Source organism: Parasteatoda tepidariorum, chromosome 8 (genome assembly GCF_982258835.1).
Source record: "Parasteatoda tepidariorum strain Cologne lab strain chromosome 8, Ptep-v5.0, whole genome shotgun sequence".
Lineage (NCBI taxonomy): Eukaryota > Metazoa > Arthropoda > Arachnida > Araneae > Theridiidae > Parasteatoda > Parasteatoda tepidariorum.
The window spans coordinates 26,188,842-26,207,947 of record NC_141762.1 but is presented as its reverse complement, the minus strand read 5'-3'; the positions used below and the strand labels follow the sequence as shown (position 1 = coordinate 26,207,947).

At 30.4% G+C, this 19,106-nt stretch overlaps 2 protein-coding genes across 3 annotated transcripts in view; both read right to left on the bottom strand.

Annotated features, from left to right (window-relative positions):
• LOC107441117 (uncharacterized) overlaps positions 1-5,435 on the bottom strand; it is a 95,911-nt gene extending 90,476 nt beyond the window's left edge. Inside the window, exon 1 of the mRNA XM_087150038.1 lies at positions 5,262-5,435. Coding sequence (XP_087006164.1) covers positions 5,262-5,280 — 19 coding nt within the window. The 5' untranslated portion in view covers positions 5,281-5,435. The remainder of the gene's footprint in view (positions 1-5,261) is intronic.
• Positions 5,436-8,621: 3,186 nt separating this feature from the next.
• Positions 8,622-19,106, bottom strand: part of LOC107436906 (uncharacterized) — an 81,210-nt gene continuing 70,725 nt past the window's right edge. The window contains exons 36-40 of one of the 2 annotated variants that reach the window (XM_087150039.1): positions 18,510-18,564; positions 16,773-16,849; positions 12,331-12,433; positions 10,467-10,541; positions 8,622-8,924 (exon numbers count right to left, since the gene is read on the bottom strand). In XM_087150039.1, coding sequence (XP_087006165.1) covers positions 8,845-8,924; positions 10,467-10,541; positions 12,331-12,433; positions 16,773-16,849; positions 18,510-18,564 — 390 coding nt within the window. In that variant the 3' untranslated portion in view covers positions 8,622-8,844. The remainder of the gene's footprint in view (positions 8,925-10,466; positions 10,542-12,330; positions 12,434-16,772; positions 16,850-18,509; positions 18,565-19,106) is intronic. The other variant, XM_087150040.1, reaches the window with a different exon arrangement.

Here is a 19,106-nt window from a genome sequence, read left to right as displayed (position 1 = left end):
GTTGTATGTAATTGACAACACAGCTTTTTCTAATATGCAATTTTAAAATTACTTTTGAGTAAACTTTGAACATTTTCTTTTGTCTTGAGAGTTTGTTTTCCTTCTGTTACCATAATTACTGCATTAAATCATTTCTGCTGAATTGGCAAAATTGAATCCTACTGCTTCCTGGATGTAGATAAAGTAGCCTTTCTAAATATATAGATAATAAACTGTTCTTAGATAACATATCCATTCTAATTATTGTCATTATATTGCTACACTTTAAGACAATAAAGCTTTTGCAAGCTATGGATGCTTTATTAATCTTTCTTTTTGTTACTAGCATAATTGCTTTAAATTTTTTGTTTAAACGTTCATGTGATTGATTTTTTATGTTAAAATCAGCTCCCATCAGTTTTCACCTCTGTTACCTTTTCCCATTCTCCCTGTTACCTATCATTTATTAAGCTTTATTTCCTTATATAATTTAACAAAAAACAACTTTAGCGTAATAAAATTAGTTCTATGAAAACTGTTTAAGACAGCACAACTTTTTCTAGGAGTTTGTTTTCAGCTCCCGTTACCTTTCCTCTCCGTTACCTTTTCAAACTCTCTCGGTTACCTATCATTTATTAAGCTTTATTTCAAGTTGATGTTATATATTTTTATTTTACGTTGCAAACCTAAAAGTGTACTGATGTTTCAAGTTATATAGACAAGAAAACCTCGAATGGCAGACAGAATTTTTATCAGTAGCAATTCGAATATTTATTTTTTTGAAAGAAAAATTTTCTTAATGCCTCTTCATTTTGAAAATGACTCAAACATCAAAATAAGATAAGCAAGTTTCAAAAATCAGCCTAGTCCTGGTATGAAATGATAATAGGGTACATATCCCCTCCATCGTATGTAATTCTTTGTATCGAAACATTGAGTTCAGCTGGCTTTGTGGTTGGTTGTTAGTTTAAAAGCACGAGCTCCTTGCTCGAAAAAATAATATAATTTGAAATAATAAGAGCAAGCTTGATCAAACTTATTCCGGTTGTTGATATAGCAATTAAGGTGAAGTATAGATGTGAGGAAGCTCCAAAATTATCGTTATATCTTCAGTAGTTCAATAGTCGAAGTTGGTGAAGTTATATTGCTGTAGTTGAAGTTGGAATTGAATTTTGAAGCTGAAGTTTGAGGTTAAAATTGAAAGTTGAATCTGAAGGTTGAAGTTGGCAGTTGAAGTTCTGGTTAATGAAATTGGTGATGTAATATTTTATCAGTTCATTTATTTTGGTATAGTTCGTTCATCAGGAGTTGGCACTTGGCTCCACCTCCTCCGACGAAGAGTTCATTTCAGCGAGGGAGTAAGAGGAGAAACGTCTTCGTGCTTGAAATTGAGACAACCCTTAATACACTCCAAACACAATCAATGAATTGCTTTTCAGTCACTTACTTCTCTGCATCATCTGCTTTTATGCCTTTTGTTACTCTAGCTAATTAAATATATTGCAGCAAAATGTCTCAAAAAGAACAAACTATTCACTCAAAAGAGAGAAATCTATATATATATTTCTCTTACACGGCGACAAAAAAAAGCCTCATTACAACTCCCCAATGGCAACGCTAGAAAATCGACCAATGATTGTCGCTAAAAATGTCCCATGCCAAATCTAGTTGAGATGGCTCAACATATAGCGCTTTTAAAAACGGAAACTGAAATAAAAAGTGAGAGCATAGGCAGAAGTGATTAGTCTTTGTCGATAGATCTCTATTTTAGTATTTTGTCGAAAGCATTTTTTTTTTGACGAATTTATATATTACGAATTTATTTGACAATTTTTGATTTATATCACGAATTTATTTGTTTTACTAGAATTTATTTGTTTATGCAGGTTTTTCCATTGCAATTCACTCATTTCAATTTTTAATAGACTCAATTATAGCCAAAATTTTAACATTTTTAAAGAGATATCAGTTTTAGAAATTTTATCTTAAGATTTTATACTATAGCACATTTCTAATAGGTTTAACGAATTACATGTCATTTATTTGAATTCAAATTTATTTTAATGACTTAGCATTTACTAAAAAGATGTAATTTTTTTTTAAAGAAAAGTTGTTATATGGATTTGAATGATCGTTTTGAATTCTTAGAATTTCGTGCAATTCGCGATCGCAACGCTCGAGTACGCCCTCTATCGGGAGCCTGTAAATATCAGACATTAATTTATCACGTTTTCATTTAGTTCCATCAAAATCATCGGCCATGACAGACGCCGTTTTCTTAGCAGCAAATAAAAATCAAAATTTCCCTAAGGAACAGCTGAAGAACTTGAAAAAACTAACCAGAACATGCCAAACATTGAAGCAGAACACGCCAAGCATTTGAAGAACAATTTCTCAATAATTTTTACCTTTCTATTACCAACAACATAACTTACAATTTCATGATCACTTGCTGTTACAGATGTGTATATTACGGTAAAATAATTTTTTCTGTCTTCAATTCATTACAAATTAAAATGAAGTCAACATTGCTTTCGTCATTCCAATAAAGAAATGTGAATTCAGAACGTCAAGAACTGCAATAGTTATAGAATTCTTCTTTGTTATAGAACAGTATATATTTCTGTATCTATATAATTCGGAAAACAACAATAAAGTATCAACCAAATTACTTGAAATAGTGTCATTTGTGCTGATGATTAATAAATTTTTTATAGTTTTCTTGGTAAGTATTTCTTAGTTTTGAAAGAATAGATAATTTCAACTAGAATTCAGCTGTTCTGTTTTTAAGCTACATATTCAAATTCATATCGAGATCTTACAATTATAAAATTTTGATGTGTGGTATGTTATCTAAAAGAAATAAAGGGATAATCCATGTACATATTATTTGAAAATAAAACTTTCAAACGAAGAACATTTCATTTGGAACTCTGCGGATTTATGAAGAAAGTAAGTGTTATGATTTTTATAATAAAAAATTAGCTTGTAAAACTTTTTTTTCTTATTTGATGATAGTTCTCTACAGAATGATTTCTTACGTCTGATTAAGAACTATAAGAAAAGAAACTATATGAACGCTTTTATTTCAAGGTAAAGAATTCTTAAAATCGTTTTTTATCCTAAGAATTCTTTATTTTCCGTTTTATAGTTTATAATTTTTTGATAAAAATTGCTGTCAAAATACTTTTTTTGAGAACATAAATGGTATAACATTATGTGTTTATGTATACTTGCATATTCTAATGTTTCAAGTAATATGATTCAGAAAAGTATGAATAAAAATTCGGTACTTATGTATTAACGCCACAACAGCTACAGATTTGGCTGTTTTTAAGTGCCGCCAATCAACACCTAAAATTTTTGTGACAAATCATAAAACGAAACACTTTATTTAAAATCAAAGTAGTTTATCGGATTTCGGAAAACAATGGGTTAAATATTTCGCTCCAGAAAAAATAAAATTTCATCTTGTTCTATTTTTGGCAAATCCCAAAGACGCATTTTCGTAGCACTAAAAAATGGTAACAAAAATCGAAGAACAAATCATTTTGGAATTCTTCTGATTTATGAAGCAGATAAGTGTTAATTTTTATGAAATAAAAAATTTTACTTTTAAGTAGTTTTTTTCTTGATGATAGTTTTCTATAGAATGGTTTTCTACGTCCGATTATGAATCAAAAAAGAAAAAAACATGAAAGTTGTTTATTTTAATATAAGGAATTTTTAGAATTGTTTTTTTTTTTTTTGTATTGTATCGTAAGCATTCTTTACTTTAAGTTTTTCAGTTTCTAAATAATGATTTTTATTAAAACTTAAAATTTTTTGATAAAATTACTTGTCAAAAAACTTTATTTACAAAATTAAATTACATAAAATTATGAATCTATGTATACTTTTTGCTTATTTTAATGTTTGAAGTAATATGATTCTTAAAACTATGGAATGTAAAGTTTAAATAGGCCTTTCAGGTTATATCATTAAATTTAGTAAAACTATTTCTCAAGCATTAGGTTTTAACTCTAATAAGAAGATGGATATTTTTTTCTGTTTATTTACAAATATTTTTCAGATGTGTTTTGGATGTTCCTTCTTAAAAAAAAAAAAAAGAAATACCATCTTGTTTTCGGTTGTATAAGAAAGGATATCAAACATTTTTCTCTTTTAAATTTAATAAGCTACATTAAAGAAGGAACGTTACAATGCTACACGCTACATTAAAGACGTCTCCAGAGTAACTGAATGACGGTTCATATAGAAATCGCAGGTATGTGTCTCATACAACAACGCCCCCTATAGTTCGTTGCGATCGCGAATTGCAATGTACCTAAGTTAGTAGCGAGCGAAGCGAGCTTTGTTTGCTTTGTTTGTTGCTCTGTTCGGGGGTTGGCGAGCGTTAGCGAGCAGGGGACGCAGCCCACTAGTATCAGCAAATTTCTGAAATATTTAATGTTTAAAAAATGCACTCAAGGGTTGCGAAATAAGTATTTTTGTCATACGATCGCCAAATAACAACCTTGTTCAGAATTCTTCACATATAGCCCAAGACACAAGCTCCCAAAAATAGCGCAATAGTATCATCGGATACCACGTGATGAACTATAGTTCCGTTTACCTTTCTGTATTTACGTTTTGTATCAAGCAGAAAAAAAGCCTTTATAAAAAGTGGTAGAATGCTTGGGATTAAATTACACGAATATTTTATTCATTTTGAAAACTAACTGTATTAAAAAAAATATTACAATAAACAGATTTCAGAAACAAATCTATAATTGTGTATCATTGAAATAGCTTGGAAGTTAGATAACCATGTCTTGCTTATCTGAGATAGATTCAAGTAAGGAAATAAATAATTTACTAATTAAAAAACTAAGAACTTAATTAAGAAACTGGTGAAACTTAAAAAAATATTTCTCATGCTCGTTTAGTATAAACTCTTTACTATTGTTACAATGTTTATGTCTTGATGTATAATTTCTGTTCTTAAATGGATAAAAAAATCATTTTACCCGACACTGTAACTAAATAATTCAAACATATTTATATAAGATCAATTAGTTAAGCAATTGTACTTTTAAGTGAAGGTAAAATAGCTTTACTGAAAACAAAAATTATTATTGTATTAATTACTATTTACTACCAACGACGCCACCACCATTGCTTTGAAATTAATTTAATAATTACTCTAAAATTAATAAAACATTTAAACTAATAACAAATGCAGAAGTGAAAAGAAAATAAATTTTAAGCCAAGACTACGAAATAAAAATATGTACACTCACCGAAGCTAAATAATTCCATTTAACTTTAATAAATTAACATTAAATTTAGAAAGCCATTTTAAATAGGCATTAATATGAAATGTCTGTAAAATTATTCCCGCACCAAAATACATTGCATTAAATTCAGGATAAAGAAAAATAGTGATTGACAGCTGCTGCCAACATTTAACTTCCTCGCATCATGCTATGTTTCTAGTTGTGTAATTCTCCAATTGAAATAATATAATTTCCATTTCCCGTATGTATGGTTGTTGGAACAATGAAACAATGCAAATAATATTTCACTCATTCATCATCATGTTTTTTTTTTCATATATCTGCCTTGGTATATTTAATATTAATGTAACAAAAACACAAAGAAAAATATTACTTAAAAGTTAAATTCGTTATTCTATTAAGGGGCAAAAAGTTTCGTTCGTGCTTTACTTTCAGATACGAAAGAATAAAACAAATCTTGCAATCGCATCATATTTCTAATAAATGTGAAAATGGTTTATCTTAGGAGGCGAGAAAATATATTTTATTAAAATAATGATGCTGCTTTAAATGTCTCAATCAAGGAAATTTATCGAGATTTCGCGAAATGACAGTTGCTGATAAAATTTGAATGCCTGCAAATTTTTAATACTTTTGAGGAGGATTTTTCCCAATGGTAGTAAAATGGAGTTTAATTTACATATTTAGGCAGAAACATACGCTGTATTTTGAAGGGGCTTAAGCGGACTACCTGAACACTATCTGATATATATAATTCTCTTACGTGGCTCCCAAATTTTGGCTCTATTTCTTTTCCGCCGGTGGCAACGTTTGCTTTGTTCTGTTTACGTTACTATTTCTCTTACACGGCGAATCGACCAATGATTCCCGCTAAAAATGTCACAGGCCAAATCTAGCTGAGGTGGCTCAACATATAGCACTTTTAGAAACGAAACCGGAAATAACCAGAGAGCATCAGCTGCGGCAATATCATACTATTAAGCTAGGCAGAAGTGAGTAGTCTTTGTCGATAGATCTCTATTTTAGTATTTTGTCGAAAGCGCTTTTTTTCACGAATATATATATTACGAATTTATTTCACGATTTTTGATTTATATCACGAATTATACTATAGCACATTTCTAATAGGTTTAACGAATTACATGTCGTTTATTTGAATTCAAATTTATTTTAATGACTTAGTATTTACTAAAAATATGTAATTTTTTTGTAAAAAAAAGTTTTTATATGGATTTGAATGATTGTTTTGAATTCTTAGAATTTTGTGCATTTGTAATGTACCTAAGTTAGTAGCGAGCGAAGCGAGCTTGGCTTGTGAAGCAAAACATATAAGATTGTGTAGCAATTTTCGGGGGTTGGTGAGCGTTAGCGGGCAGATAAATTAAGTTTATAAATGCAAGGAATATATATAAATCAAACATTTTACTACGACTTTAAATATAGAAATAAAATTTTACGCCAAATGCGTAAAAGTTGGCATTTATGCATTTGTGGATAGAAGCTAACCTCCTTAGAACTTCCGTCCAAATGTAGTTTTAACTGCTTGCAGCTGATTATATTATTGTCAGCTGCTGAAATTTAAAATGCTGTTTTAAAGTCGAAAAAAGTTTTAAATGCTTGCGACTGATTACATAATTGTTAACTTGCTACTGAAACAACATACAGTTATAGAAGAAATGAAATATATACGGCGGAATAATGATAAAACAGTCTTATTTTCAAAATACATTTTTTAGTAATTTATATATGTCAACTTACAAAATAACGTTACTCGTAAAATTAAATCAACTGAACTATTTTCTGCCAGAGCTATCAGACAAAAATGAGACAAGATAGTTTTAAATTGTAATAAAATAAGGTCATATACTTGCTTCCTTTTTTAAATTCATTGCATCATTAATAAAATCCATACAATAACTTAATATAAATATGCATGTTATATAAAAATTAGAGACTGAAATTGTTTTTTAAAAAATGACAAAAGCATTTTTCTTATAACTGGATTTAATAATCAAAGAGATTGAAAATAAAAAAAAAGATTAAATGCAATTTAAAGAAGATAACAATCTCAGTTTTATGCTACTGAAAATTATGCTAACAAATTCTTGCAATTAATAAAATAAAAAAAGCTTACATAAGTAAATTTAATAAAAAAATATTTTTATTTCCGATTCCCTTGAAAATTGGTGTTTTGTTCATGTATTGATGATGTAAATTAATGCTATACAAATGGAACAAAAAAGGAATTTCTCACATGAAATTTTAGTACAATGTGCTGTATATATTTATAAAACATAAAATCTAATCATAGAAGAAATAGGGTTAACAATTACGATTCTAGATTATTAATTCAGTTTGTGAAAGAACAAAACATTCCTTTCAGCATTTTTTTCAAACTGTTTAGTTTAACTACCTGTTCAGATATTATTTTATATAAAAAGTAAAAATATCTTATTTTTGCTGTAAGAGTTGCTTCATACTAGCATCTATCCTATAATTTGACTAGAAAAAAGAACAACAAAGAGTATGTTTAAAAGCGCACGCCGAGCTTCGAAGCATTGCCAAATGGAATCTAGTACATGATAGTTTCAAAATGCATAAGCCAGAATACCTAGTTCACTGCATATTTAAAGTGCTAAGCAAATAACATTTACATAAATATCGTTCTTTATGCTTTCTTTTTCAGATTTTTTTATTGTGGCAACGGCATAGTCACTAAATTTATAATTGCAAGTAGAATTTTTTTGAACTTGATCGAACATTTAAAAATTTTAAAGAATGCTATCAAGACTATTTATTCATTTAAACCTATTTAAGTCTAACCGTGGTCAAAATCATCATAGATCAACTTTTAAGCCTCGGGGGCTTAAGAGATAAAAAGAGCTGGCCTTCCACTGAGGTACTGTAGATTCCAATCCCATTGGTGGCTGGTCAATATGAGCTCTGCTCTTGGCTCGCACCAGTCACGGTGCTCACATAAAATATCCTCAGTGGTAGATGCATCATGGATTGGAATCCCCTTGCAGTCGGGCTAACCATGGGAGGTTTCGTGGTTTTCCTCTCAATGTAACGTATATGCGGGTTAGTTCCATATAAAAGTCCTCCGTGAAGGCTAGTTTGTCCCGATTCTTGATCCAGGAGCTCCCTTGTCTTCTGGATTAGGTTCAAAATTACAAGGTTATGAAGATGAACTTTGATAGTCGTAAACTCAGAATTAGGTCCGTTGTTTAAAGTCGGTTATAAAATAAAATAAAATAAAAATAGATCAACTTTAACATACTCCAAATTAGATTAACTATATGGAAATGTTAACTTTTAACATACTCCTGAAATAGAAATTGCAAAAAGAAAATACATAACAAATATTACAACATATTTTTTTATTTTAAAATAGAAAATGTGCATACGTAAAGAAAAAATACTTTTCCTGAAAGTTTGTATTCTGAATTATTTGCATTGATTTAATCACAATAATATAAAAATAACAGTTAAAAGTTTTAAGGATGTAATGAAGAAATGAATTCAAGTATTCTAGCCTTAAACAGCATCACACATAATTATTATTCCTCTTTCCTTAAATGTTGAACTAAAGTGATGTTTCAGCAATCTCTACTTTCTTTAATCGTTGCAAAATACCTTTGTTGCCGTCCAATTGAACATAATCACCTGAAACAAGTAGAAATAGAAAATAATATAGGGTTGCAACAGGTGGCTTATAATGCAAAAAGTGGTAATTACTGAAATGAAACATTTTATTAAATGATGCAGTTAATGCTGGATACTGGATGCTGGATATTGAGGTTATCTCGGCGTTTGGCGCGAAGCGCCACTAACCGATTCATCGAATCTGTTTTGTCGTATTCTAGGAGATCCTAAATATCCATGAAGTTGCAGTATGTTGAAACAACAAATCAAGTCCTTAAAGAAGTAAATCTTTAGTTTTGAAGTGAAATCATGTTTGGAATGGGGAGATCCCCTTGAGTAGAGCTGTATGATAAAGTTAATAGTATTTTGATAGTATGCAGTCTGAGCATAAAAAGGCGGTAATGGGGCTGAAATTCGAATTATCGCGGATTATATCAATATCGAACAACTTATTGAAATCTGATGTGGTGCATGTTTTTGCGTCGCTATAAAATTTTGTGGTCAATTTAGCTATAAAGCAATTGATATCATCAATGTTTAAGTCTTTTCTGTGTAATCTATTGCTAATCGCCCTTGGGGCGCCAGTCATTGTGCGTAAAAATTTACCTTCCGTTATAGATAGCTTCTTTTTTAGGTTGTTGCTTATAGTAGCGAGGGCTGGTCCATCACCTCCTACATCAAGAAGCCTCCACACGGTCTTTTATAAGTAGTCCGCGCAGACTGTTTAAAAAGTGAACCAGTTTTGCGCATGGACCCAAAACCTTTTATAAAAATAATTGAGAAAAATTTATCTTATATATTTGAGAATTGAATCTGTAGTGGTTGACAAATGAATAAAGTAAACCAATAATATTCATAAATAAAATAAATTTTTAGTCATATATTTGCTACCACTTTCTTATTTTAACTATATTCTGTATTAAATGACTCGTTCGGTAAGTGGATATCCTTCACAGTGGTCAGATCGGACTACCTGGAAAAAACCGTGTGGAGGCTTGGCAAGCATGCGTAAGAATTGGTCGAATCGCTTGTATATAGATAGTTCTCTAATTTGATAGATCAAGCTTTGAATTCTTATGCAGGAGGACTTAGAGCGCAAAAAACGCTCCTCTGGCTCTTTTGATTATGTCGTTTAAGTGAGTACTCCAGCTCAAATTATATGAGATCGTGACGCCTAAGTGTTTAACTGGTTTGATCTTGGTATTAAAGAGATAGATGTGGGGAGTATTTTGTTGTTTTTTCTTACTATTTATGATTAAGAATTGACTTTTGTCGGGGTGGTTTTGTGCGCCATTTGATGCACCATGTTTCAACTACTTGCAGTTAATGCTTGTTTTTTTTTTTAAATATGAATGATTTGAAATGTTAGTCATAGTGGTAGTTACGATTGAAAAATTAACGAGAAAACAAATAATTAAAAATAAATTGAGTTTCTACCTACCTCTTTTTTACATTTTTAGTCACCTGTGGCATCCCTGATAACGTATATTATTTCTCTTTGTCTTATTTACTGATTCAATTTAAATTACTTTAATTTTCTAATTACACATAATTTTTTATTACCAGTCTTAAATTGCCTCGTTGCTCCATGAATACCAGCAATACACGGAAGTCCATATTCTCTGCTAACAACGGCACCTGAAATAATAATAATTTTCCTACGTTAATCAACACTACACAAAATACGTGCGCAAAATTAGAACTTTTTAAGAAACCAAGAATAAATTATCAAAGTAATTTCTTCTTTTTCAGGTACGCTATTTAATGAAGCCGATCTATTGGTAGACATTTGCAGAGATGCCAACTGCTCCGGACATGCCAAAATAATTAAAAAAAACGGTAAATAACTACAAGGTAAATTTTGCAAATATTTGACTATTTTTGCTTGCTTTTTAAGAGGTATAGCACGACATAAGTATTATGAAGTGGTGAATTATGTAAGCCTACGAATTATTTAGAAATAGTGCCGGATAAAAATCTACTAAATTGAATTTATTAAGCCAAGAATCACAATTGGTATACTACAACTTTAAAATATATATTTGCTGTCCGGAGCAAGTTGGCATCTCTGCATTTGACTTAAAAATTATTTTTAATATCAACAAAAAACTTTATGGTTTTATCACAAATTGAATGCTATCATTTTGTGCATAAACTTCCAGCATTATTGGATAAGATAATGTACGAGTATTAACCAGATTTTTCATATGACAAGTTAACGTATTGTTTCGCGCAGTGTGTCCGTTTCTAGAACCTTCTTTTCCTGCTCTTTAAACTGCGAAACTTGCGAACTTGTTAATTATGAATAAAAAGTTTTGCGATTTTTTTGAATTATAAAGGAACAATGAATGCCTACCTATTTAAACATATATTTACAGGGGTTGATCAGAATAATGGAAACACGTCTATACTTACATGATGTAAACAATTTTTCTTTGAGCAGCAAGTGTATTGGGAGATTAAACATGGAAAAAATGTGGGTACTATTTGCACATTCATGCTTTAATCTTTCAAAAATTATGTATACTTTACCCATGCCAAAGTTACATCGACAAAATGAAAGTAGGAAATAAAAGCTTACTTCCTTTTTCAATAGCACTTTAATTACAAAAGCTTTATAATATAAATAATACAATCTTATGGCATGATTTAACTATTGCTGGTATTTAATACTAAAAAGGAGTCATTATCTTCCTCTCTTCGTCTATGAAAATTTTGCATTTAGAAAAACTTCAAGCATCATCTTTCAAGCTTTATCAACAGTTTTGCCATGTAAAATTTTTAATGCTTTAAATAAGACTGTTTACACACATTTAGCATAGAATTATTTCGATATTTTTGCCTAAACCCTGTATTTTCTCGGAAAAACGATATTCAAGAAAACTGTTTGTAACAAAAAAACTAAGCAACAAAATTTAGTTTCACGTACATATGTAAAAAATATAATTAATTATAGGTGCATTAAGAATTGGTGATTTCAACTGCGTGAAGACTTCGTTTGAAGTCAGTTGTGAACGTTGACTGGACTGAGTAGTGGTCAGAGAGCTGATCTTACATCAGAAAGGTCTTGGGTTCGAATCCCAGACAAGGCATGGATGTTCGTTTCAATCTCTGTACTGTCTGTTTTCACTGTGGGAGCAACGTTGGCCTACTTAAAATGGTGCCCCTGAAAGAGTAGTCAACAAATTTTGCCCTAAATAACCTTAATGATCAGTGTCAATTGAATGGGCATTGGAAAAAAGAAGTTTGTTGTACATACTCAATGGAGTTTAAGAGGCTTTAGGAAAATACAAAATAGAATACTTAGATATTTTATAAACTCAATTCTGTATTAAATAATAAAAGAATAATTTAGTAGTAAAAAAATATTAACACTTTTGTAGATGGGCAGTAAATAAAGTTAACACAATTTTAAGAGCTGCATTACCGTGAGATATAAGTCCACCGATTTCGGTAACAACACCCGCAAGCATAGGAAAATAAGGTGTCCAACCAATATCAGTACTGTAAGTCACAAGAATTTCACCTGGCTGAAAAGAAAATTCAGAAACGTAAAATTACCAGCATATAAATATTCACTTAGAGTAAAATACAAAAATTGGTCATGCATTCATTTATAGCGATGCGAAAATCATAGTAAAAAATGCAGCGCGCCTGAATATATATAGCGGTGAGATATATTACAAAGTATTTATATCTTGCCAAGATTGGTAGGGAGTTTTGCCCATATCCAAGACTTTGTGAGAGCGATGACCGCCGGTTGAAGACCCCCCATGCATGTAATTAATCGTGATTTGTGCACGTTAAAATTGAAACTGTCGGGTCACAAAGTTCCCATAACAAATCAATACCTTTGGGGGTACTGAATTAGAGATTGTTCATTCTCTGGTTTAGGTCAAAACTACGATCTGTGGATAAATGAAAAGATATTTGAATTGGTCTACCTTGTAAAAAAGGAGATGTGACGCGTGTGTGTGGCTGAAAATATTACACTTCTTGGCCGTAGTTAGCACTACTGAAAAACAAAAAACGCAATCTCTGCCTTAAAACGGTTTGGTCTCTCCAAGAATATATATATATATATATATATATATATATATATATATATATATATATATATATATATATATATATATATATATATATATATATATATATATATATATATATATATATATATATATATATATATATATATATATATATGTGTGTGTAATACGAAAATTAAATACTTTTGTATTAATAAAAGAATTAAAACTCTTTCGTTTTCATAAAATGTCTTTGTTAAAGAATAAACGTCGAGAGATTCTATTTTGGGAATTCAAGGCTGAAAACATACCATTGAAATATAAATAGATTTATATTTCAAAGGAAGAGTTATTTTTAGAATCGTTCCCTTTTTCAATTCCATATAAGGAAGCAGAAATGATTTTCCTTAATGCGTAAGGTTACAAGGAATGTACGAATGTGCCTTTTTACTTCAAATCTATGTTGGTATAAAACGTAAGAACGCATTGTTTTGCGTGTCCTTTTCATCATGATTTGATCCTGATAAGCTGTTCAGGAATTGTCAGAAGTCTTGTCCATTCCCCTCCCATAGGGAGTGTGGACGTAAACTGTTAGCAATACCAGCCTATATTTAAATAAACCTGTTTAGAACGTCTGATGGCTTATGACTGCAATTATTTCAAGCTAAATACAACACTGATAACAGGGTTGGAGCCCTGTTATTACATATATATATATATATATATATATATATATATATATATATATATATATATATATATATATATATATATATATATATATATATATATATATATATATATATATATAACAAAAGCACTAATGTGGAAAAAGGGATAACACATACTTGTTTATTTACAAGTGACTTTGTTATGTGTTACTTAACACTTTATCTTTAAAGAAACACTGTGTGTTGACTTTGAATAAAAATATGGGACTTTATATAATTATTCATACATTAAAATTATGTCATACATACATTGTAGAAATGAAAAATATGTGTTATACAAAATAAACTTTAATAGTGAAACAGTTGAAGATCAAGGGGAAAGAGCAGCTTATGTCCATTTCTCACGACGATGATTGAATTTTAAAGATTATAAAGTTTTGACAAATCTGTAACGTGGAAAATCAGTTTTCCCATAGAATACAGTGAAGATGGGCCATGATGTGGGAAAAAACAGTTTATGTCTAAGCGCAGAAGAGAAGAAGAAGAAAAAAAGTATAGTAGTGACGACGACGGAAATACTAATGAGAAAATATTGATTGGGGAGGAAATTTGGGGAAAATACGATCCTTGTACATCCAGATTTTCAAATTTTAATCTTTCTCAACATCAAAAATTGTAAAAAATTTTGGTTTAACCCCTGGACTCAGAATTTTCATTAATCCTATTTTCAATTTTTTTTCATTATTTTGCATTAATTTAGGACAAAATATTATATTTAGCATTTTAATAATTTTTGGTCATGAAATACAACATCGGTCCCTTTTTGCGGTAAAGGTAAATTTTTCCAAACATGACTTACATCCAAACAATAATTTTTCAAATTCGCACTTATTTATAACTAGCCGCCTAAGGCGGCCAGCTGTTCGCCACGTTATTAATTTTTTATGGTATCAATTTCTATTTCTATATAATTTTTTATGGTATCAATTTCTATTTCTATATCGCTACAAAAATTATCGTCTTCGCTTAAGAAAAAAAAATAGTGTGTGGAAAGAAGAAGAAAAACTTATTATAACAATTACGAACAGCGACAAATATTGAATATTGAGTATAGTTAAGTGCGGCGAGCTCTCTGCTTATCGCTTATAGCTCTGCGTTTAATCCAATTGGGTATAATATAAGAAAAACACAACTACTTCCACTTAGTAGGAATAACATTTACCAAGACGCAATGCTAAATTCTATGCCACTATCCACATAACTGCCACTATCCACATAAATCAATTATTAATCAAAAATCGATATCAATTACTTTTCTTTAGAATGCAATAAAATCTGGCGAGCAGCTATTTAAACGATCAAACACTTCGTTTGTTTATTTGTGGCTTGAAGTTAGGCTCGCAGAAAATGCCGTTCATGGGTTAAATTTAGTAGGAATAACACAACCTGTGACGTAGGCTATAGTATACCCAATTAGCGACAAATATATCAAAGCGAAGCGTTCTATTTACGTATCGAATATGTTGCCACAGTTTTAATACAAAAGTTAAACTTTTCTCCACTTTGATAAATGTAAACTAATGCTAACCTTACAATTAAATTTTTAATTCCTTCGTGTATTATTGGTTCAAGTTGTCGAAAATTAATATTTCAATTGTAAGGTTCGCATTAGCATACATTTATAAGAGTGGGGAGAAGTATATGCATTTTTTAATAGTTTTTTTAATATAGCTCTTTGAAGACGAAAAAGCATAGATTTTCTTACAAAATGACTGATAACTAAAAAAACTAATCCAAATTTTTGAAAAAGAAAAAAAATACTTCTTCATTATGTCAAAACACAATTATGTGACGAGTTTCGTTCCTGGGCGAGGCTTCTGGGGCGATATATTGTGATTACAGACAGATAGACGGACAAACAGACAGCCGCGTTTATTATTATGTATAGTTGTATAGATAGATCTAAGAGAAGCAGTAATTCGTAATTGAAATTTGTTTAATTTACAAAAATCAGTTATTCATAAGTTTTTGAATATGAATTTTTAAAAAATTTAACTGCTTTTTTGGATTTTATATTTTAGAACAAATGTTACGAGAATCTAACTTTTTTTTTCAATAACTATTAGACTGCTTTTTTTCGGAATTCAAAAGTATCAAAATATATTTTTACTTGACAGAAAGAAAGAAGATAACGGTGTCCCATCTGCGAAAGAGGGTAAATGTACTGGTCTTGTTGTTGTTGTTGTTGCCATAGGCCATTAAGGCAAGAGATGCGAGAATACTTGTTTTCCATTGGCGCCATATATGGTCAAATGTATTGTGATTGACACGAATGTCTCGCTTTATCAAAATAAATCCAAACAGAGAAATAAATGATTTATTGTTCTTTAAATTTGAGGAAAAAAATTAACTAAAATGTGTTTTATTAAAATGGAAATCTTTTAATTTTTTACACTAACGTCTATATAATACAACTCAGCTGACTGATTGATACTATTGACTCATCCACATTTTCAATGATCACAAAATAATTTCATGAGAATAATGATCGCGCATTTACACTTAATAATTCAGAATTTTGTTTTAATTTACTACTTAACACTTTAATGAGTCATTTATTTCTAGTAAAAGTAAATTAATATATTTTTGGAATTGAAATTGTTTTAAGAATAGTAATTCATGCAACAAAAAAAACTCATTTAGTTATTTTTAGTTCAAGGTTATGATTTAGTTTAAGATGCTATTTTTTTGGAGGTAAATATATTTAACACGACCTATTAGGAACTGACAGACTTTTATTTTTCTTTATTTATAAAATAAATTTTATAAATGCTACAATCTTCAAAAGGAATTATGTATTTCATAACTTTTGTACGTTTTTCTAAACTAACAAATGGCTACCAATTTTATTCAAACGCACTTCAAGAAAGGTGAAGTTATTAACAAATGGAAACTTAAATTTAAAGTGGTAAAAAAGTGGTGGTAAGTATACTTCCCACGGCCTTCGAAAGGGTTAAGTTATATAAGACGTATCGCAATCACGAAATTTCATATCCAGTTATAGATATAGATACTTGTCGATTTCTTCTGATTAAAAAGAATTATAATTTCATAAAATTAAAAATCTGTCAACCGAATTTAAAGAATACAGAAGAAGTATTATTTCTTACTTTTAAGGACTCGGCTTCCTTTAAGGTTAACGCAACTCTGACATAAGCTTTTGCTATTCCAGCACTCACAGGAGAACCTTAAAAAAAATGTTTGATAAAATTCGATTTCTTTTTACGATATTTCAGTTTTAAAAAAGTTTATAAGTGATTAAATATATTTCATCGAAATACACTGGTTATCATAAATTAAGGAAAATTCACAAAAATCGCGATAACTCAAGAAATTACACATGGAATTTTATGAAACTTACCCACAATATACAACACATAGTAAGGTATTAAACAACATAAAAAGAAATTATCAGACATTAATAGTAGTATAGAAATTAGCACATGTATAAAATAAACAAATTGGAAGTATCGGTTTGCAATAGAAAAAGTACCTTTAATATGGAATATGATTGCCTCTAGAAGCAATACAGCACAAACAGCGATGTGTGATGCTTTCAATTATGCGGTCTATCAGTTCAATAGGAAGTGAGAGCCATTGCTCTTGTAAAGCAGTTGCAAGCGTGGCAAGGGTCTGAGGGGGCGGATTGATGGCAGATACACGCCTCCCTAGAGCATCCCAAACGTGCTCGATAGGATTCAAGTCTGGGGATCGAGCTGGCCACTCCATGTTAGTAATTGTTTCCTGTTGAAGATAATCATCAACAATGCGAGCTCTGTGTGGTCTTGCATTATCGTCCTGTAACAGGAAGCAATCACCAATTGCCCCGGCATATGGGCGCACATAAGCATCAAGGATGTTGTCTCGATAAACCTGAGCATTCACGGTTCCCCTTGGAAAGACATGGAGGTATGTGCGCCCTCCTAAGGATATGCCTCCCCAAACACAGACACTGCCTCTTCCGTATGCATCTCTTTTACGGATGTTTGATGGATGATAACGGGTCCCAGGTTCTCTCCATATCAAATAACGTCTACTGTCACTTTCTAGACTAAACCTGGACTCATCCGTAAAGAGAACAGGCCTCCATTGATCTGACGTCCAGTGGACATGTTGTCGGGCCCACTGCAAACGGTCTCTCCTATGGCGTGATGTGAGCGGCACGCAAATGGCTGGTCTCGCATACAGACCACCTTCGTGGAGCCTTCTGCGCACAGTTGACGTTGACACCAACCTTCCGGTGGCTGCAGCAAGAGAGGATCTAAGATGTGTCGGAGTAGCGGTTCTATTCCTGCGTGCACTTAATGTCAAATATCGGTCATCGGCACTGGTCGTAACAGTTGGCCGTCCTTGACTGAACCTCCTAGATGCCGAATCTGTGGTTTGAAATTGCCTCCAAAGTCTATGAACCACAGATGGACTCACATTTAGCCATCTGGCCACTTCTGATTGACTCTGCCCTGCCTCTAGTCTCCCGATGGCTCTCCATCGTAGTTCTTCAGGCAAATGATGCCTAGAGGTCATTATTACGAATTGGCTATCTCAGATTTTCAATGTCGCAATCACAGTAAAATTTGTGTGCTTTCTCTCAAACTTGGACTTTTATGCTCCAGGCAGATGACGTAAGCCGAGTGCAGCGCCACTAATTTGCATATTGCAATTTTACTCAGCTACTCTTAGTGGACAACATATGCAAATTTTGCACGGTTTGGCTTACTTTTGAAAGAGTTATCGCTATTTTTGTGATTTTTCCTTAATTTATGATAACCAGTGTATTTGCTTTTTTTGGAATCTGGCTTAATTTGTTTTTAAATTAAGACTTGAGAAGTTATTATTCCTTTCCTTACCTTTCATTGAAAAGTTCTCTTCATCAGAAATTTCCACATCGCTCTCCATATCTATCTAGTTAAATGAAAATATATGTATTGATCACTATTATCTCTCACACAACATAAATATCTTTTAGCAACATATGTTTTGGATATATAATTTTTATATATATTCAAAAATAATTTATTATACATATATATATATATATATATACATATATATATATATATATATATATATATATATATATATATATATATACATATATATATACATATATATATATATATATATATATATATATATATATATATATATATATATATATATATATATTCAAAAATAATTTATTATATATATATATATATATATATATATATATATATATATATATATATATATATATATATATATATATATATTCAAAAATAATTTATTATATATATATATATATATATATATATATATATATATATATATATATATATATATATATATATATATATCTTATACATTATTAAAAAAAAAGAAGTAAGTAATAAATATATTGCAAAAAGTGTTATAACTCACATCAGCAGCCAACAATATTCAAAAGTATGTATTATTGTTGTTGC